The sequence below is a fragment of the Syngnathus floridae genome, chromosome 11, assembly GCF_059516105.1.
Source record: "Syngnathus floridae isolate MCC-2025c chromosome 11, RoL_Sflo_1.0, whole genome shotgun sequence".
Taxonomy (NCBI): domain Eukaryota; kingdom Metazoa; phylum Chordata; class Actinopteri; order Syngnathiformes; family Syngnathidae; genus Syngnathus; species Syngnathus floridae.
Window position 1 is genome coordinate 14,071,469 of NC_142423.1, and position 21,301 is coordinate 14,092,769.

A 21,301-nucleotide genomic window follows, 5' to 3' on the forward strand; every position below is an offset into this window, starting at 1 on the left:
TGCAATCCTTAACACTCTGATGAATGTTTTACTGGGGTGACGCGACTGCTGCCGTCCAGCTGCGGCTGCCGTAATCGGCACGCCGTCGGGGCGGCTGTGTGTGTTGAGCAAAGCTCATCTGAAGTCACAGTGAGAGGCCAATTGGACACCTCAGCGCCCCACTGTTTGAGCTTGGGTGGAGGAGGGGTGGCGGACAAAATGGGGAGATGGGATGAGGGGGTGTCAGATGACTGCTTTAAGAAGAGATGGTCAGCTTTTACCAACTGTTGTCTAGGAGTGTGGGATTTTTTTTTTTTAACAAGTCATTTAACATACTTTCACCAGTGCTTCCAGATGTGTTAGAGCGTGAGAAGTGAGTAAATTAGTTTCATTTTGGCCGGGTTGTTTTTTTTTGTTTAAAGAGCCCCTCTTCAAAAGTGTGGAATATTTAAACAGATCCTGCGGTGTCTTCACTCATGCTACTGTCCGCCGTTGATGGATAGCCTTTTGTTGACTGCTGCTAGCTTCGGGCGAAAGAAATGAATAAATGCAATCAGCATAACACAGAGTCGCATCTTTGTTTCCAACGTGATATTGTGCTCAGCAGTCGGTCTCCATAAGCCTGTTAAAGAGCGGAGCGTCCCGGCCTTTTGTCAACAGTCACCTTTCATTGTGTGTTGGATTACTGCCCCCATCCAGCGGGGTTCACACGTCTGCCTGGCAGTGATTTTCTACATCACTAAACAAAAAAAAATAAATTCCCCAAATGTAGAGCACTTTTAATGTCTAAACATAAAAGCTATTTGAGGAATCTTGAACTTTTCTTAAACACTCAGATTCCTAATTTGAGTCTATGCAGCTCACGCACAACATCTGCCTTGCTTCATGGGAAGGGGCGTGGCCGGAGAGGAAGGGTTAAAGAAACCAGCAGGAAGACGGGTGCAGGGCTGGGCCTCAACAAGGGAGGGAGGGCTGTATAAAAGTGACAGAACACAAGTGGTGCTTTATCCATCCTGCTCGGGGTAAGAGGAAACCTTAAACCGCTGCTGAGCCAGCTTTACTTCTATTTTTCCCTCCATTTTTCACCAGCGCCGTCAGACCCTGTGCACATGGCAGCAGCATCTCCTAAGAGAGCAGGCCCACCCTCCAGCATGCTGGCCTTGGCATTCCTCCTCGTCATGATCGGTGAGTAATAAAATTCAATGTTACAAAGTGGAAAAAAAGTTTGTTGAACAAGTTCAGCTGCAGTAAAAGCAGAGTGGGGGGTGGAGAAGTTTGAATGGTCTTCAAGTTTGAATCCAGGATTTAACCCTACGATCTTTCTCATCCCTGGAATGCAAATCCTGATGATGTACAGTTTGCTTTGATTTAAAAAAAATGGCTTTTTTGAGCCTCAAGTTTTGGTGCGCCAAGGCAAACAAAGAGATCATCTCAGCCATCATTGTGGGATCTCAAGTGAGACATTCAAGTTGACTGATGGAGTTGAACTATCTGGAAAATTGGATCAGCTCGCGTGCTCAAGTTCAAGAAATTATATAAAAGTTGTTCCTAGACGACGTAACGGCAGCTTAATTTATTTTCCTCTGCAACATCTTCGGGTGACCTCATGCTCAGTTTCATCACCAATGAATTTTGGCCATTCATCTTTTTTTTTCCCTTCAAAGGCTACTTCTAATTCATCTAAATTCACAGAGTCCCTCCTACTTTCCCAAACCCTCCACCAAATAAGGAAATAAACACCTTTTAAGTTTCTCTGTAATCAAAGCCCTTTTCTCAAGTGGAGCTCCAGCCAGGCAATTTAAACTCCACTTCTCTCATCAATCATAAAATGAAAGAGCTGGAGGGTCGCCCACGAGTAAAATGCAACAAAGCCAAGTTTAAATCCGTCTTTCATATCAAATTGGAGCTAAGAGCAAACTAAACCTCCTGTGTTGTGGCCTTACATTAATCACACATGAGATGACTTAATTCAAAGCAGGTGTCTTCAACAGCTCATGAGCTCATCCACATAGAGAAGCGTTGAAGAAGAAAAAAAAAAACAGAGATAAATGGCCCAGGCATCAAATATCATTGAAATGGAAACTCCTCAAGTGTTGCTTTACATTTGAAGCAAACATCTGCTTCCTGACCTGGATTCAAATAACCAAGTGAATTGTTGTGTCAATTTGGGCAACTGGAGCTGGGCTGCATTTTATGTCAGCAAGAAAGACTTAGCTGAGATTTATAAGCCTTCCAAAGTGTAATGGTGACCGGGACAAATGGAGAGAGAGAGAATTTTGGTAACATAATGAACCCTCATGGGAAAACTCCTGCGGTAAAAAAAACATTCAACAGGCTTCTTGTGGAAAAATGGGGACATAAGTCAAGGATATTTCTCGTGTTTGGATAGACCACCTAACATATTTCACCACAACACAATATAACGTTTGTGTGCACTGTGAAGTGGTTTTAGGGCGGCTCTTCAGTCCGGCAGCGGACCCAGCCCAAGGTTCCTGCCAAGCTCGGAGCATGTAATTATGTTCATCATTGTTTGTATAGCCGCTATAGAAGTAGTAAATGTAGTCAAATAGGCAATAAAGCATCAGTGTCATTCATTGACTTCCCAGTCAAGTACATATTGAGAACTGTTCGTAGGACATGGACAAAATTATTCTAAAAACAAGTTGTTGTTTTTTTTAGACTTTTCATTGTTCCCAAAATATCTTAACTTTACCTTCCCACTTTTTACTCTAGATCTCCTGTTGATTGGTCGCTTTAATTGTCAATTCCATGTTGGAAATGTTATTGGTAGACTGGGAAGACGAGCGCTAAATTAAGATTATTATTATTATCTTGACAGAGCAGAAAATTCATGCTGAGTTTACATTTAATGTCAGCATCATGCATAGTAATGCATTTAGGTGCACTTAAATCACTGACCAGTTACAAGCTGATGTGCTGGTTCCTGTCCTTGATGGAGCTATTGCTTTCCTGTTTACATAACCCACAGTGGAACATAACCATGTTAGGTGTTTAGCAGTCGAGCAGTCTTTCAATTCCGAAAGTCAATCCCGTACACGTTGAATTTGTTTCGGTGAGCACGCTCGTAAATCTAAACCTTTGTATCTCAAATCAGTGGATATCCTACTTATTGTTTGAACGAGAAAATTGTCACCTCCGTGGAACAAACACACACATACACACAAATGTTTACAACTATTTGGTACACTATTCAGAGAAACGTTTACTGTCCCAAAACACCAGATTATTTTAATCAAACTAATTCATGCTTTAAACTTGTAAACATGGACGGCAAGTTGATGGCAATGTTAACTGCTTAAAACACTGCTTCAAAATCTTTACACAGACTAAGTGCACTCACTCCAGGAGTCTTAATGGCTTGTTAGAGGAAACACCAGCCCTGATGCATTCACTAATAGTTACCTTTCTGAAAATGCAGTACCTCTCAAATTCCTTCACAGCGTGCAATCAATATATCCGCCGAGGCAGGCCCATCCCTCAAACTTTTACCTGCACACAATCGAACCCAACTAGTCTATTCTGAACAATTCAGACGCAAATGTGAGCGTGTCGACTGCAAAGGGGGATGGTGAGGTCCCACAGCCAATTGAAAGCAGATGTCACGTTTCCTGATTGTGGCCCTCAAAAGCAGGCACGGCACTTTTGATAAGCGGCTCTCGGGGTCGGGTCAGCTGCAGCTGGGCAGCAGCGGGTGAAATACGCGCCGCTTCTACCAACCTGATTGAAACCATGAAAGCCTGTTGTTTTTCTGCCAAGGGGAGAGAACGGGACGGCCATCAATCGCTCTGACAGAAATGAAGGGGAGGGGAGGGGGTGGGGGTATTCGGCAGAGCCAAGATACTAGGGGTCAGCAGCCTGTTGTTTCAAAGAGGGTAGAGTTGCATTTCACCCAAAGGGGCGAGGCACTGGTGTCACATTCCTCCACATGGTCTTAACTCTACGACTTTGGAGGAATGGGATATGAAATTACATTGACTTCTCATTTAATTAATAGGTGTCAAAAGGTAATTTAGATGTTTTGATGAAGTTGTTCAGTGAACTGAACTTCGTGAACTGAAGAATAAAGAGAGAGGGACGCGACTTTAAAAGATGGACATCAGCTCCACTCAATTTGCCATGCTGAATAAAATGGAAGACAGCATGGCGTCACCAAATGTTACGCTGATTAGTTAAGGCCACCACGGGGTAAATTTACGTCTTTGTAAAGACAGACGCTTTGATGTATACAAGGACGGTGTTGTCCCTTTTGTTACGAGTAATCTCATTGGAAAGGTCAAGTTTTTGACCAATGGTGACCCACAGTCAAGCGCAGAGTGACGATTTGAAGCAACTATATTAGGCCATCCGTCACGTCTTTAAGCCAAGCTTATTCAGGACGGAGCATGGCATTCATACGTATAGCATGAAGAAAACATCTGTTGGGAACAGAGAGGTCTTTATTGAAATGGTCACAGTGAGTCACAACGGCTTCACTGTTGATAATAAGCTTTCAAATCGCCATGCAATTACATTTTGGTCGCAGTTGGAAAACCTAAATGGTAGAAATTTTAGAAAAAGAAGAGGGCTTTATGCCATCCGTCACACAATTAAGATTAGGAGAAATTTTGGAATGTTGTTGGTCCAGTGGAGAATGCAGATGCCGCATTATTTGGGCACAAGATGATGTAAATGGGAAGAAGCCATGTTTAATAGCAAAGAAAGGTAGGGCGAGTTCTCGCTAACCGTGGGAAATATTTTGCTCGTTATTTGTCCCGGCCAGGGAAATAAAGAACACATGTAGTGAGAGGAGATGGTTATGGTCTGGCTTTTGACACGTTCCTCTCCCGACTGTGGGAGGTGTGTATGTCTCACCTCAGAAGGATGCCTGGGATTAGCAGTGCGTGACTGGGAGAGGGCGAGCAGTTAGTGAGGGGAGTGGAGCCGGCAGACTTCGAGCCGACCACATTCCTCCATCCCGGGTCCCGAGAGATGGGGAAAGGGGGGTCTTTTGGGGTGGGATATATATACAGACCACTCCAGTCCCCTTTCTGGTGGGAAAATTGAAAATGGAGTGATGAAGTCAACGCAAGGGGTCAAGGCTAATTACCATCATGTTTCAGGAGGTTTGCTGCTTTAGTCCAAAGGGACACAAAACCGATGATCACAAATGTTCATCGTAGAAAAATGGCAGCGGGGCAGGGGCCACTGGATTACGTTTGAAGTGGAGTGAAATGGAAACTCTGTGGTAGATCATTTTGGGTCGCACGTCAAACTCCTATTTGTCCGGATGTCTGAAAAATGTTTCCCACGGGGAATCATTGAAATAGTTGAAACATCAAACCTCATAACTCTACGCATGATTGCCATTCTTAAAAGAAGTTAGCCACTATTAAATGTGAAACCTGGAAAAAAAATAAACGTATCAGTTTGATATTGTCCGTTACGTATAAGGAGTAGTTAGAGGATCCGTTGTAAATTGTAAATACAAAACTTTGAATAGTTTGATAACTATGGTGGAGTCTACTTTATGTACCTTCTTAGAATGCGGTTCTTCTAATTATGCTGTCACTGAAATAAAAATTGGCGAGGGTTTGTGCACGTTAAATTTTCATCAGGGTGCGTTCAAGGTCGCAGACGGTCTCAAAGACATTCACCAGACATTTGCCAACAGTTGTAATGGTTGTCATCAGTATTTCTTCTTGCAAAGAAATTGTGAACATGACAGCTTCATTCATTTCAATTACATTTTGCGCAACATTGTACAATTTTTTTTTTACGAGAAGTCGCTTCTGCAACAAAGGGTGCAGTCATGTTTAGCAAGACCGTCGAGTCAAAGAATGATTAAGACATGAATCACAATTGTGGCTCTGTCTCAAAATATGTACAAGACAGCAAGATTCTGTGGGGTTCAAGGGTCACTCGCAATAATAAGTCAAAATGATTTTCTAACACCGCTAAGGGACGTGCCGTGCCCCACAGGTCTGCTCCAGCTCCACCGCAAAGAGGGAGCCGTGGCGGAGCTAAAAACAACACATCTTAGCTTCTCACCACTCTGCCACTTGACTGAGTCACGTTTGTGTAAAAAAAAAAACTCCAATTTATGCACTAGCCATTTCCAACCTCATCCTTTTTCTGCTAAATTAAACAAGCGGACCACCCAGAGACAAAGAAGGATGGCAGCTGTAGACGACAGCCTACAGACCAGGGTTATAAAAAAGAGAGACAGAAGGTCAGGACCTGACCGTCAGGTCATGTACTATGTTTTGTAGAAACCACCAAATATTATCAAATAAAATCAACAACTTAAGTTCTCACCTATTACTGTGCCTTGTCACTCCCGCTTGCAACACACGGATTTAATCTGGTGAGCCGTGCCACCTGGAAGAAGTTTCCCAAGTGCGCGATGGGGAGTATACGTTCCGTGTACATACGTTTTTTAAATCAATCCTTCCTGCAGTAGATTCCCTCACCCCTTTGCAGGAGATTGGTGAATGTCTACTCCATTTGGTCATATTGTACCTGAACTGAGCAGTCAAGTAAAAAAAACAAAAGGCGACACGTGGTAAAAACTTTAGAAGGTCAGGTATGTTTGAAACCATATTTCCCCTATACACATACATATAATGAGCAGCTGTCATGGACAGTTGCGAACAGAGAGCATGCCAGAGGGCCTCTGTGAACATTATTGTCCGCTGCACCTGCTCACACAAAAAAATGCAGCGTGGCACCTGCTTGTCACATTCATTTAGCAAATGAAGCAAGCAGCAGACGTGTGGCAGTTGGCACATCACCAAATGTTGTCTTCTATAAGTGACTACCTTTCGTTCTTCTTACAAAAACAGTGAATGGGGAAAAGCCTTTCTATTTACATTATGAACAAAACTTTACAATCACGGCAACCCTAGATTGGAAGTAAACAGATCAAATGGGTACAAATGTTTACCTATGGGTGTTTGTCTTTGCAGATGTAAATTATATCACTGGGATTTATGATGGGGGGGAAAAAAAATCATCATCTACCTAATTGCAATGTCTGAAATTTGTGAAAGCAAAGCCAAAATTGAAATGAAAGCCGCATGTGAACAAAGCTGCAAACAATACGACAATTTGCAGAGTGCAGGAAGCAGCAAAACTAACATAGCGAGACAGCAAGCGAGTGAGCTAGAGCGTAATGAGATCTGCAGAGTTGATGCATGATGGGAATGTTTGGGAAGTGAGGTCATGATGGTGGCGTTTTGGCAGGGCGGCGCAAATTTGGGCAGCGGGAATGCCGCCGTCCGTGTATCGGTTTGATTGCCGGACCCTCCTCGCTTGCAATTTGATCGGTCACGCCAAACAAAAGGCCTCAGATGCGCCGCCAGCTCGCTGTCGGTACAGGGTGGAGTCCCGAAAAGATAAAACAAATATCGCGGTGGAAAGTCACATCGTAGAAATAACACACTAAAACTCAATTTTACAGTCCTAGATTATGAGGGAAAGACCGGAAAATGACATAATGACCAGCTCACAACTCAAAACAGTTGGGAAAGTATTCATGGGTGGTTTAAGGCACCGTCAAACGATTACCATCCATCGGTAAATGAGAAGCCTGATTAACTATGAGTACATGTCAAAAGTCCTGAATCAACAGATTAATGCAAAAGTGCTTAACGTTTTTTGACGTTTTTCATCCAAGTTAGCTTTGGCATGAGGAAAATCAGCCTACGCCGCAGATAGAAGCACGCCAAGACTAAACAGAGCTCCGGCGTGGTTGACAGAACGCGTCACTGCGCTCTCTTTTGGCATGTAGTGCGCCACTACAATAATAAATATTTTTCCCACTTTGGCACGAGTCCATCGTGTCGCCTCTGGCGTGTTCCGATTTTCCTGGGAAGCTCTCAACATCTTTCCCAGTGGGAGGTGAGCGCATTCAGTTGGCAGGGCCATGTCTTGTGATGAGGGAAGGTTTATTTACCAAGGGCTGCAGCGAAGACCTTTTTTACTAGCCGCTCATTGATTTAAGATCTCGCTGGGAGATCAGATACTCTTGTGGCTATACAGTAAGTGCTTCATTGCATGCCATCCGGCCTTCTCAGCCAAGGAATGCAAAGCATGAAGCGTATAATCACTTTCCCCCACCTCTATTAGTGAAGATTACCGAGTTAGCGTACATTTAAATGGACAGTTCTGTTATTGTGGCTGGAGATAACTCGATTCTTGCGGCAATGTGAATGCATTACTGTCCACCTTCTAGCACGTGAGGATTCAAAATGACTTCTTTACAGCTGGGGTGAGAGCACAAGATGACATCGTCACTAAGGCAGCGTCTACCGTGGCCGCAGAAGAATCTATCAGAGGAGACATGATTCCATTGACAACTGAAGCACCGGGTAAGATGGAATTCTTTCCCGGGAAACTCGTGAATTAACTCGTGTGATTTAAGGTCTCACTGTGGGTAAAGTAGGACCCCATCGTATAGACACAGCGATATATGAATGTCAAGGTCAATATTTAGCTATCATGATAAGGCAGATGGATTTCTCATCTTGTTTGGATACTTTTCTGGCTTTTACTTGGGTATTTAGACATTTACAGGTTAATAAAAATGACTGATGGCTGTTTCCTAAGACAACTTTAACCACTAGTGCTGCATTTCTGGAAAGTCCACTTTTGAGAAAACTCGGGGTCGATATAGTAGTGACAGCATACCCTAAGCGTTTCCACTCAATTCCTTCCTCAGAGTCAGACAATCAAGCATTTGACGTCGTGATGGAAACCCAACACACCGACGTACAGACGACAATGGCTCCGTTTACCAAACAGACGAGACCGGACAGCGAGGGAGAGGACACACCCGCGGCGGTCGAAGACGCAGACAAAAGCGGTCAAGTCAGCGTAGACGTGTACGCGGACGAACCCCAAATCCAGGAAAAATGGACTGTCGAACCAGCACCACCGAGAGGTGACGGACCGGACAACATTCCCGATGTGAGATGTGTTCACTGGACAAGTCTTTGTGAGTTTTACTGGAGCAAAATCTTAAGGACTTACCTTTGGATTGAACTCTGTAGGGCGACGTGATGTGCGTAAGCAAGGAGGAAGTCCAGGATAAAAATGCTGTCAATCTGAAACTCATCCAGTCTTCCACCTGTGTAAGTAAAACCAGTACAATTAGGATTGAATTATCAACTTATGAAATGATTCACCATGAATCACTCCTGTACCTTTTCTATCAGTTCAAAAAGAATCTTTGATTTTGATCATCTTGCAGAAAAACACAAAGATGAAGATTCAAAGCGTCCGGGAAGAGTTATGTGGCGAAGACTGCAAACTGCTGATCTACCAGGAGGACAACACGGATCAGATCCTTGTAGCTGGACAGTATGTTGAAGGTCAGACACGGGAGTAATGATGTTGATACATACACACGGTACTTTGGATGGCCATCAATGGAATCAGAAGCGTGAGTGAGGTTGGATTATAACTCAAGACGTGCCTCTCCTATTTTGCAGAAGACATAAAAGCCTGGGTTAACAAGTTCAACAATGACAACATCAAAGACAAGGTAGGGAAAGAGACAGAAAGATACTTAAATGATATTTTATTAATTATTGCTTACTTTTTTTTTTTTTGTCTGAGCAGACTGGTGTGAAGGAGGCGGTCCCTCACTGGAGGAAGAACTCTAAATTGGTGCTGGTTTCCCTATTGCTCAGTGGCCTGCTGCTTGCTGCTCTGCTGGTCGCCGGTTATTACTTTAAGACCCACCGCAAGAATTCCAAAGGAGTCCGGCTGGTGAGTGAATAAAATGACATAGACATTTAAAAAAAAAAATAGAGACATGAAAACAGGAAATCAAGAACAGACACTGTGGCATTCCATTTTAGGTGGAAATACCAAGAACCACTGGACTTGTACAGGTCACTTTTATTGGCATGATAAGTTCTGGTGTGCCGATATGCAGGAGCCAGTAGCAATCAATCAATCAATTTTTTTCATGTAGCAATAATGAATATCGTGCAGAATTCGGTCAGTAAGTAAGCTGCAACAAAAGAAGCCTTAAATCAATCTTAATTACTAATCTTGTCTCAATAAAATGACTATCTATCTATCTATCTATCTATGTGAATAAAAAAATACAACTTACCATTGCACTGAACGTAGTTGTTGTAAATACTGGAAGCTTCTGCATGTTTTCCTTCAACGAGCCAGTCTCATCTTCTGTTCCATAGCTCGGTGTGTCGTAAAATAGGCCATTGGCACCGAACTCCAAAAATGCAGCATTTCTCAGTTTCACTGTTTCTATTTCACTTGCAATTATTTTAGATTATGAATTACATTCTCAGTTAATCACTGGCAAAGGCATCCCTGACTGACTCTCAACTCAAACCACAAGTTTTTTTCTTTTACCACGAGAGCTACACATGGTTTCAGTTCCATTTCTAACCTCGAGCATGACATCATCTTTTAGAGTTACAGCACAGGGGCACGCCCATGACAGTGTTTTGATGGAACAGCTATTGTTCAAGGTCTCAGTTACTCCACGTTGCACAGTTCTGTCCCGAGTATCACGTTTGGAGATCTTATAGCCTGCACTACTCTTCAGAAGTGAATGCCATCAGAGTTAGTATGACAGTCGTGCTCTCCCGACGGACACGTTCATCTTAGTTCACGCAGCTGACAGCCATAAAGTTCATTTAGAGAGAATGCGTTTGTTTACTTTGGGGTTTACGCCTGCATGAGCAAATCCATTCTCACTTCACACGTTCTTGCCTGATTCCACATTCTATTTGAACAGGAACATTAAACATGTTTGTGTTATCTTGACGCTCACACTGTAAAATAAATAAAATAATTACAATTAAAAAAATAAACAATTTGCTGTGTGCTTTCAACAGGCTGAATGTTACCAGGTGGATGAGGAGAACCAGGCTAACACCCTGGTGTCCGTCGCCCCCCTGCCCCAGGAGCCCGTCGACAAGCCCGCCGTCGCTAATGGAGAATCTCCACCAGAAAATGGAACCAATCCCGCCCCAACCACCAACGGGCACTCTGCCTCAGGCCCGACCGCGGAGGCTGACACAGAGATGTGAACCTTCCCCCCGATGTTCAACCACTGGTTCATTCTACCCACATTCCCTCTGTCTGCTGCCTTGAAGGCTTTCCACACATTGGAGAGACAAATCTGAGCAACCCCCCCCCCAATCCACCACGCAGAACAATGACATCAGCGAGGTTCATAATGACATTAATGACAATGCCTGTAATGTGAAACGTTTGGAATTCCGGGCCTGCCAAGAGGAGCCTGAATAGGACGTATTTGGGACTAAAAGTGATCAGCAGTGGCCTGTCTTGGATTTGTCAGTACTTCTTACCTTTGGTTTTGTAGAGTCAGCCGAATACAAATATGTTCTGTCGATCCTTAACATGAATCTTCTTTTTTGGCAAGCAAAGGTCCGGTAAAGCTACATAGACAAGGTTTTATATTCTTGTAAAAAAGTTTGAAACTTACCGTTTTTTTTTTTTTTTGGTGGTACTTCTCCATTAATCTTTTTATGGCTTCCCGACTTGCTCATAAGCTTATAAAAAACTATCAAGTGTACCACTTGCACTGCAGCAGGTATTAAATGGGATCCAATAATCTTTACCAAACTGGGACTTAGCTACCAGTATACTTGGGCCAATTTGAAAAATGTTGCAAAATAATATGCTGTGTTAGCATTCAATATAAAAACCAAAGCTCTGTCGCAACCTGCATGATCCATTTGGATTTAATGAAGAGATAGAGACAATTCATACAAAAACAATAATTGGCAAAAGTATGTTTGACCATTTGTGTTTGCATGTTGACTTTTTAATGTGACATGAGTGTGCAGCTTTTTTGTTTTATATTCAGAATAAAGTGAGAAAGCACAAACTATAGAGTTAGCTGTCGATCATATCAGAGTGCAACATGTTTTTAGCTCTTTTGCTGTATCTCAAAGTAGATTTATCACTGTCTCTTCACAACCTTGTACTTTTTTTTTACTTTAACCTGCGAGGTACATGTGGAGTACATGCATACCAATAATAGGGACAAATTTGATCATTTGATCTTCACAGTTTTGTGCTTGGGGAGTCAAATTGAGGCTGCGGCCTTCCTTTGTGACTTTTATTCTTAGATTTTGGAGTATGTTCTACCCTGTGCTTACATGATTGTTCTGCAGGTAGGCTATTTTATCTCCTGCATTGCAAAAACCTGCATGTTGAGTTGATTGAAGACTATAAATTGTTCTTGGGTGCAAATGCAAGTGTGAAAGGATGTTTTTCTAAATAAAACCAGCCAAGAGCCCGCTGGGAGGCTTTACTCACCCGGTGAATCACAAATCCACCAGTTGGAATCTCTTTTGGGAAGTTTTCCAACCGCAACTCAGCAACGATATTCTAGCAAAAAACATACAGAGATAGTTGTATATGACAAATATAAAATAATATTACTTAATGTAGTGAAATAGTACACAAACGTGTAAGTGCACATGTTTACACTGAGGACAGTTTTAGCCTAATTTAATCAGCATGGGGATTTTAACAATTTAATAGCATGCAAGTAAAAGGATTTCTCATTCAACTACGATTTATATCAAAATTGTTTGTAAAATGCACGAGAGCCTACCTTATGCAGGTGCGCACTTGAATGACGTAGTTAAGTTTTCATGCCAATTTAGATTAATTTGAATGCAAATAATGACGCCTCAGCTCAAGGTTTATTTGATGAAGTCTGTGCAGAGGAGGGGAGGGCACGTGATAAAGACGCCAATTCTTCTTTTATAAGCATAATTTAAACTGGATATTTATATTGAGAGATGGGCCCAGCTTGCCCGTGCACCACCTGAGCAATTAACAACTGAGGCGGAACTGATAATCGAACCACTGTGTAGCCGGAACCTATACAGTATCGCACCGTGCTCACCTTTAAGCCGTCCGGCCGGCTCACCTGATGACAGTATTGTTATTGAAATTATTGTACAATATGACGTGGTTAAACTAAAATAAACGACCAACAAAAGCCGAGTCAATCAGCTATTTTGCTTTGAGAAGACAAAACTTTATTCTGATGATCAACACTTCCTAAACGTAAACTGGCATAGATTACTACGGCCAATGTTGACGGTAGTGTTATGGCGTCACTTCCCTGGGTACAATCTAATTTAATTCAAACAAAAAAAATAAGTTTTTTTTTTGTGAAGATGAAAAAAATGTGCAGTTCAGTTTATTTAATACTTTTGTGTTGAAATGTATAGTTGTTAACACTTTAAAACGACTACCACTAAGAACCGTAAACAGCAGCTGGCAATGATTTTCCTATTACACAACAGAAGGAAACACAATAGTGTTTAAATCACGTAAAAGCTAACAGGATGGGTCGGAATTAGAGTAAATGAGTTTTCCTAGAGTATTATACCGCCGCTTTGTGGAAAAAATATACCATTGCATTCAAGATACAAAAATAAGGCATCTGAAGACCTACACTCTACCATTAAATGTGTCGCTGTGTCAAAAACTGTACCTTTAAGATGACTTGGGTTTGAAAATGTCTATGACGTAATGCTGTCGTCATTGATGACATTCGCTACTTTGTTTAGTTATGTAAAAGAAGCGAGGCCGTGAGCACGACAAAGAGAAGCGTTTTACGGTAAAAAAAAACTCGCACTTGGAACCACGTGATGCGAGTGATGTTTGTAAATATGCGTCAGCCACATGTGATTCCTGGGATGACGTAGGTGTTTCGTGCAGCTCTGGACCAATCGGCGTCCGGGGGAGTGTCTGTAGGTTGGTCCGCTGGTGTTTGCGCTATGGAAAATCGTTACTGTGGGATACGCCGCAGATAAACGTGCGCTCGTGGGGCCGACTGTGGCGGCGAAGGGGGACAACAGTGGCAGGCCGAGCCCTCACGGAGGAGCGGTTGGACTAACGACACCTCAGCGGCTTTGGAGGGGAACAATCTCCGCGATAAACACGTAAGTTAAGAACGTTATCGCGAGCAGAGAGCGTCGTCGCGCTGCGTAATCTCGCGTCGAGAATACCACTAAAAGTAGTTCCTAATGGTTGCGCGAAGTGCTCCGAATAAAAGCCCGACGGTGCTGCTAAGTGCTCAATATGTGATTTCAAATCAAAAGAAAAACCTCCGTCGTCTTCATAACACAGATGCGACGAGGAGTGACAGTGTGCTCCTTCAAAACAAGGTTTGGCCTTCAACTTGACAACAGGTAAATGAAACTGCGTCAGAAGAGGAGCTTCGCTTGAGCTCCGGTGGGAATTTCCGCCAAGAGAACGGAACGGAGAAACAACGCGTCAACTTGTGCACGCAACTCGGCGTCCAAACTTGATTCGGGGCTTTTCAGGGAGGATGAGAGCGATGTAAACAAAACGCGTGGAGGCAAAGCCAGGAATAGGATGCTGCGCAAGAGATGGGCAGTGCGTAATCACGCAGTGGAAGAGTACCGTGTTACGCAGTTCGCACTTGACAACGGCACACCAAACGAATCAACACGCTCCTTTTTCACTTGCAACAAACTAATTAAAATGTTTTTGATACCAAGTCTTACTATTTGACGGCTAAACTGAGTGGACGTCACCGGTGACGCAGCTCGCGTCGCGTTTCAATTGACAACATTTTGCTGCGTCAAAAAACAACAACATTGTGCTGCGTCACGAACTGTCAGGAGGTCAACAATAATCTGGCCTCTTTTAAGTGCGCACTTGATATGATTAAAGTCGTTGCGACCCAGAAGCTCAAGGGGGCGCTGCTGAGTCGCCCTCGGCCCTGCTTCCTTCCAGAAGGATGCTGCTGGCATTTGATTGCGTAGATAAATAAACAGACGGAGGCAGAACGCATGCAGATGCTTCCATTCAGAACGTATGAATCAGTGCCAGTGAATGTTTTTGAGGGGGCGGTGAATCATATTCTTTGGAAGTCACCAGCCACAAAATCCTTTGGACCATTTTAGACAGACGCCACTGCAAAAAAATACTATGATAAAGGGACATGAGGATGGGTTTTAATTGTACCCATTTTTGGTATTAGCAATACAGCTATATGGATATATAGCACTTCGGTGCCTTTCCCAGCTAATTGACGTACTGGTTATCAGTTAATGATTTAAAAGAAAAAACGATACAGTAAGTAGGGTATTAGATCATCTGAAGCTCAGGGGGGCACTGCTGAATCGCCCTTGGCCCTCCTCCTTCCAGAAGGATGCTGCTGGCATTTGATTGCGTAGATGAATAAACAGGGAGACAGTTGTGGAACCTCGAAATTTTGCACAGGGTCATAGTTTTCACATTTACAATTGCTTGGTGTATGTTTAAGAGTCACACATTATTTTCTTGGAGGATGGTCCACTTCAATCCCAAGCGGCGAGACTAAGGTGCCTAAAAGCGGCCATGACTCAGTCTTCCTGATTGATATTTTTGTTTAAAATACCACCAAATGTAATGTATACAACATGCATTGGGAGGTCACACTTGAATCCATATTATACAATGTCTACTTGCCTTGGTAGGTGCTGCTGTTTTGGTTAGCAACAGAGTCAAACGCTATTTGTGTTACTTCAGTGCCTGTGTGTAAATGATAGCATCTCTAAACTTAGGTCGACCAGTTACTACCAGACAAAGTAGGCATTGAGTAAATGGCTAATTGTGACATAACAGGGTTGGCGGTATTTTCACTGAAGCCATTTCAATTAATCCGCCTCCTCACCTGTGTGACACAACAAACTTGTTGACACGTAGGCCCTTCCAGCTGATCATAGTCCAGGGAGGGGTGCTTGCTCACCTGCCCCTGACCCGTCCGAGAGTGTCGAGATTAAAAGGGCTTCCTCAAGGGTTGGGAGTTCTGGGATCATTCAAGACAAACAGGAAGTTAATGACTAGTAATAGTTAATGGTCTTTTTTTAGGACTGTAAATGCTGTGTCATCTGTAGTCCAAATGTCCTTTCCGAGGCTGAGCAGTGCAACAAGTGACCCACTTTTGCGGATAAGAGAAGCGTGACCTCAATAGTTATTTTGCCACTCTCTTTGAAGGGAGGGGCCCAGCCTCTCAGGCCAAATTAACAACCAGCGCATTGGCTAAGACTCGACTTGTTTTTTGTCGCGGCCCGCAGGGACGAGAGCATGAAAAATAAAAACATTTGCAACAAGCCCGATCTATTCTGATAAGATGTTGAAAGCCACCAGGAAATCATTTGGGGATGTTGTCCACTTTTGCATCGAGGCGGGAGCTGAGATTGGCGCTGTATTTCCTCGATTACAATGTCTAGTTCATAATTGAAAAGCAGGTACAAGTGCTCACGCGGGCTTCGGTGTATTCACTCACCATTTATTGTTTAGGAAAGGAGGTCAGGAACCAGCTTATGGATGATTGGATAATATTTGATAACACTGCAGTCGATATTACATGATCTTTGCATCTTGACATGAACACGGAATGTCAAAATAATGCTTTAAAAAAATGATCTCGCCAAGAGGGCATACTTTCTTGCTCTCTCTATTGTCTCAACATAGTCAACAAACCACACCGGCATCTTGCTTTTAACCCATAACTCTTTCACACTTCTAAATGCAGTAGCCTTATATGGCCAGTGAGGGGCATACTAAACAAAAACTACCATACTATGGTACGGCTCAATTAAACAATTCCTTTTTAATATTATGTTATGCGCCCCTACAAAACACGACATTCAGATAAATGCGTTTGGGAAATATGAACTTCATTTTTAACAGTGTATTAATTTTGCGTTGTTTCTCAAGAAAGAAAAAAAAATCCAACCTCATAATTCGAATACAGTGGGGCGTAGGATGTCAAGCGACAACTTGGGCCCGCTGAACTCATTCGCGCAAACCTTTTCGATGCGAAAAAACATTTAGCCCGATGAGTTTGCCTCTCTCACGCCCGATAAATTAGGCCCTCTAATCTGTAATCGGATTAACCACCTACTCTGTTTATACGTGCGCAACCACATGAGCATGCAAGCATTAGGTGTCGTCACCAATTCAGATGTGCCTCACTTGGGCTGACGATGCCTTTAATTAATTGTGACTCATTAGCATTGACTGTCCATCCCGAATCCGGGCCGGCCACCGCCACAGGGAGGCCAGGACATAAATTGACAGCGAAACTAAACAACAGTTGTTTTAGAAGCTGAAGCACAAGGGAGTGAGGATTAGCCCCAGTCAAAATTGTCCCCGAAAGACACACTGAGGTTTTTTGGATTAGTTGCTTTGTCATAGTCAGCGGAGAGGACTGCAAGGCAAATGGAATCTTATACTCGGCTTTGAATCAAAGCAAACTTTGGATTGTGCTCAGAAGGTGCAAAAGGAACCTGATGTGGGCTTGTACAGTATAGTGTTTATGTTCAAAGTTGGCTGTGCTTCATCTGGATGCAGTTCTACTCACATGTGCCACTTTCAGAAGTTGCGCAGTCTTTCCGTGTCTGACCCACTTTAGAAGGAACAGCGGCAATCAAACAACAGGCTGTCAACCCTGCAAAAAAGGTTTAATTGAATAATTGTAGAATGCTAGTGCCTGTACACACAAATGTATTAAAAAAACAATAATGATTTAAAATAGTTTTTTTATTTGACCTATCAGTGCGACAAAATAATCAAATGTTTGGCGGTGTTCTTTTTGATTGAATCTCATAATCCAGTCCAATGGGATGCTTGTTACGTTTGCAAAAATCAAGATAAACAATGTTCCAGGGTAACAATGATTTTGAAGAAAAAAAAAAAAGACTAATCTTGTTTGTGTTGCAGATGGCGGGCCTCAGGCACACTCAGACTTTTGAGGCTTCCTCCCCAGGGAACCGGTTTCAGATGGTGTGTTAGAGTGTAAAGTCCCATCTAGCACCATTTGAAATCGGTGTTCTTGAGCAGGAACACACTTCGGGGGGCTTGGACAGCAAAGGCGTCTCATCAGCCTCACCAAGGTTGACCGTTTTCCTCTGGTGTTCAGAGTTGCCATCATGTCTAGCACCATTTGAAATCGGTTACAATGTGGAGGGAAGCTCAACGCAGCTTTGTTGATGTGCTGCCTTACAAGGCCAACAGGTGGCAGCCTTGTGACAGCACCGCGGCTGCTCAATGGTACACATTTTTATTTAAGTATTTTTGTTGTTTTACTCAGCTGTGGTCAAATGTATGTGAATTTTTTAGGCTCACACTTTTATTCACTTAATTAAATATTTCAAATGTCAAGCTGAAATATGACTGATGTTTTGCAAGTTGCCATAAACAGACAATTCTTTGGGAGGGGAGACCAGAATTAAGAATTGATTCAAAACATGTTTTGTCATACTATTAGGGGGAGTACTGTCACTAAATATTTGTATTCAAGCATGAGTGCTGTTATTTTTATAAAATGGGACAAATAAAAGTAGTCCTTAAAATAATTATATGATATCCAATGACACTTGCTTGACCCTTATGCCTCTTTTTATCTGTGATGGTGTTATTTATATTTTACAGTCCTATCTATGCTAGTAAGCCTGTTATTTTAGACAATGATTAATTCATTTTAAAATAATACTCAACACTTAATGCTATAACAAATGACGTAGGTGTCAAAGTCTGCACAACAGTGTTGATTCATTGCTGATGAACCTCTGGAGAGTTATATTTTTAGACAACTTGTAAAAATAGGGAACGATGATGGATGATGCAGTGGTACTTTTAAGTTACAGCTCTGTCTTCACACTCCCGTGAATCATTTTCCCCCGCACTGACTCCTCCCTTGCAGATTCCCTCCTTACTCTCGCCCAAACATGGCCCACATTCAGAGATCCGTCACAGCTTCATATCCAATTTTCTGGCTTGCCTTCACTCTCCTCCTAATCGTACCGATACCCATGTCAAACAATGCAGGATACATACAGTAGACCGAGAGAGAAATATCCAGCTCCACCTCTCATGTAGGCTTTGTTCGCATGATAAAACCCTGGCAAGAAAATGAAGCCTTATATCGTTGCAAAATCAACACGAAACCAGCTCACCTCAAAGCTTATGTGAGTCACAGGGAGTTCCTCAATCAAGCCTGACTACCAAAAATATTACAGTCAGATTTTCCTTTCTTGGCGTCTCAAGAAAAACCTCAACAACAAAAAACGGTCCACAAAAAGGGCTGGGGGGGTTCACATGAATTCCATTAACACGGGACTAAGAAGGAAATGATTACATTTGAGTATTGGTCTTCAAACTACTGTTTGAATCAGTATCGTTTGGAAGTGCCACTCCCTTCATTCGTAGCCTCTAACATGATCCTTTATGAATCATAAAATACACCAAACGGACAAACAAATATGATATGAGGAACAGGAAAAACAAAAAGTTTGAAGACTCACATATGGCTCAGTTATCTGTGTGTACTAGTAGATGCAGCAGTAATCAATCTAAAACATGGCTTTGAGGAATGTGTATTAAAAAACAACAAATATTTCAAATGAACATCTGCTCCTGTTATTATAACAGAGAGATCCCGTTTGTCTCGCATTTCAAGAAACAGTAAATCTTCACCATCCCAAAAGTTTACAAGTACTTTCAAGTCCTTTTGCAGCAAATATTTTGTCTGCCCCGCTGCCCACACAAACACACAGTATGTTTGCCATGTGTTGTGTCTTAAAACCTAGACAGCCTCGCGTGATGGAAATCCATTTGATTTACCTTATTTACAATGCTGATTGTGTGTTAGACTCAAATCTATTATATTTTCTATATATTTTTATATTATTATTATTATGATATCGTCTCCCAGCAGTGTTTGTGTTGTTTCTGTCTCTCATGTCCCCTCTCTGGGGTGTGGAAATTGTGAGACTGTGAATTTCCCCCTGGGATGAATAAAGTTTGGTCTATTATCTTTGAACAAATAAAGCTGTAGTAAAAAAAAAAAAAACTACCGACGGATGTGGGAGTCTGCATTTCTGGAGCACAAAGAGTGTGGTCTAATTGAGACAACCTCAGAGTGATGATAAGCTCAAGTATGCAGCCTTTTAAGTGGGATGCCACCTGGACTACAGATGCCCCAGGGTAAAGCCAGTCTGGAAGTCATGTTTATTTATTTAATCATTCGGGCTTAAAGTCGATTCACGCCATAGTGGAGGGAAAGGAAAAGCTGACAATGCATTGATTTAAAATAGCTGCAGAGGACACAAGACAATAATGACTGTATTCACTTAGAACAATTAAAGACAGACAGAAAAGTAAACACAGATATAAACAGTCCAAGCAAACTAACCAAAATGCACCATGCAAGCGGCTGTGTTTGAACAAAATGAAACGTTGGGCTCAGCTGTGAGAACCCACTCAAAGAGGATTCAGATGACGCCAAACAGGATGTAGCTACGCACTGCAATAAACTTGAAATATGACTCTTATTCCTCATTTACTTGGAATCAGAGTCATGGCAGCACGTACATATTGAATTCCCATCCCTACATAAGTGACAGACAAATTGGTTTCAACATTTTCCTGTCCTGCACAAACAGGATGGAGACTGGAAGTTCAAAAAAAAAAGAAAAAATGGGCAGGTGATGGAGTGTTGCTTGATTTACAGTGGCTGTAGTTTCATTTTATACTGAAGTGTATAAAACACATACAAGGCAACAACTCCAAGATATCTGTACACAAAATCGGAGCAATTTCCAATCCAATTAAGAATTATCAGATGTTCTTAAAAAGTTATCCCGTTTGTTAGTATTCTTTTTCTGTTCCCGATCAGCTCAGAATAATGTCGACAATTATATCTTTGAAACCTTTTCAATATTTATAATTTAAAAAATATTACACAAAATAGCAGCGAATTAATTTGATAATCGAGCAATTGTCGGTTAATTGATTAAATTGGGCACTTCTAAAAAATATCAAATATTAAATGGACGTAGATGCATTCAAAGCCATTCATGTCCAAGTAATTTATCAATGTTCAACCTTGGTGACAATGTTCTGTTTTGCTTGTGCAGGCTTGCCAATGAAAAGCCTGTGACGTAATGAGGAGATGACAGTGGCTGATAGTGACCTGGGTGGGGAAGGGCAATTTTTTTTCCCAGTTGTCAAGCACTATCAAGTTTGTTTCCTCACTTCTCGTGCAAAGGTCACATCAACCCTGCATGCTTCCCAGCACCCTTTTCCCAATCCCCTTCATTCACAGGAGGGCTCCATGTTTTTCCTTTAAAAAAAAGCTTCAATCATTTCCTAATGGGACTTGGCAGCGTGTGGTTTGAGCCGAGCAAGAACCACACGTGACCACATGGAGTTTATGCTCCCAGCTGCTCTTTAGCGGTGGGGCAGAGTGCTCATTACTGGCATCTGTTTAATT

At 42.3% G+C, this 21,301-nt stretch overlaps 3 protein-coding genes and 1 long non-coding RNA gene across 6 annotated transcripts in view; 2 read left to right on the forward strand and 2 right to left on the reverse strand.

Moving 5' to 3' along the window:
• The window catches only part of phtf1 (putative homeodomain transcription factor 1), a 97,333-nt gene extending 88,304 nt beyond the window's left edge, over positions 1-9,029 (reverse strand). Inside the window, exon 1 of the mRNA XM_088388649.1 lies at positions 9,010-9,029. The gene's annotated coding sequence lies outside the window, so the exon portion shown is untranslated. The remainder of the gene's footprint in view (positions 1-9,009) is intronic.
• ora1 (olfactory receptor class A related 1) overlaps positions 1-14,821 on the reverse strand; it is a 97,423-nt gene extending 82,602 nt beyond the window's left edge. The window contains exons 1-7 of one of the 3 annotated variants that reach the window (XM_088388667.1): positions 13,502-14,821; positions 12,307-12,378; positions 10,103-11,420; positions 9,578-9,747; positions 9,384-9,459; positions 9,183-9,297; positions 9,010-9,106 (exon numbers count right to left, since the gene is read on the reverse strand). The gene's annotated coding sequence lies outside the window, so the exon portion shown is untranslated. Of the gene's footprint in view, positions 1-9,009; positions 9,107-9,182; positions 9,298-9,383; positions 9,460-9,577; positions 9,748-10,102; positions 11,421-12,306; positions 12,379-12,607; positions 12,868-13,501 lie in introns of those variants that run through there. The other 2 variants (XM_088388668.1, XM_088388669.1) reach the window with 2 other exon arrangements.
• On the forward strand, positions 915-12,286 carry LOC148391310 (hematopoietic progenitor cell antigen CD34). The gene is made up of 9 exons (XM_088388665.1): positions 915-1,001; positions 1,069-1,164; positions 8,244-8,348; positions 8,699-8,946; positions 9,030-9,110; positions 9,230-9,350; positions 9,471-9,523; positions 9,601-9,750; positions 10,854-12,286. The coding sequence occupies exons 2-9, from the start codon at positions 1,089-1,091 to the stop codon at positions 11,046-11,048; spliced, it is 1,029 nt and encodes a 342-aa protein (XP_088244791.1). The 5' UTR covers positions 915-1,001; positions 1,069-1,088; the 3' UTR covers positions 11,049-12,286.
• LOC148391311 (uncharacterized) lies at positions 13,721-18,406 on the forward strand. Its single transcript, XR_015861162.1, has 2 exons — positions 13,721-13,952; positions 17,749-18,406. It is a non-coding gene; the product is annotated as an uncharacterized LOC148391311 (long non-coding RNA).
• The last annotated feature ends 2,895 nt before the right edge of the window (positions 18,407-21,301 follow it).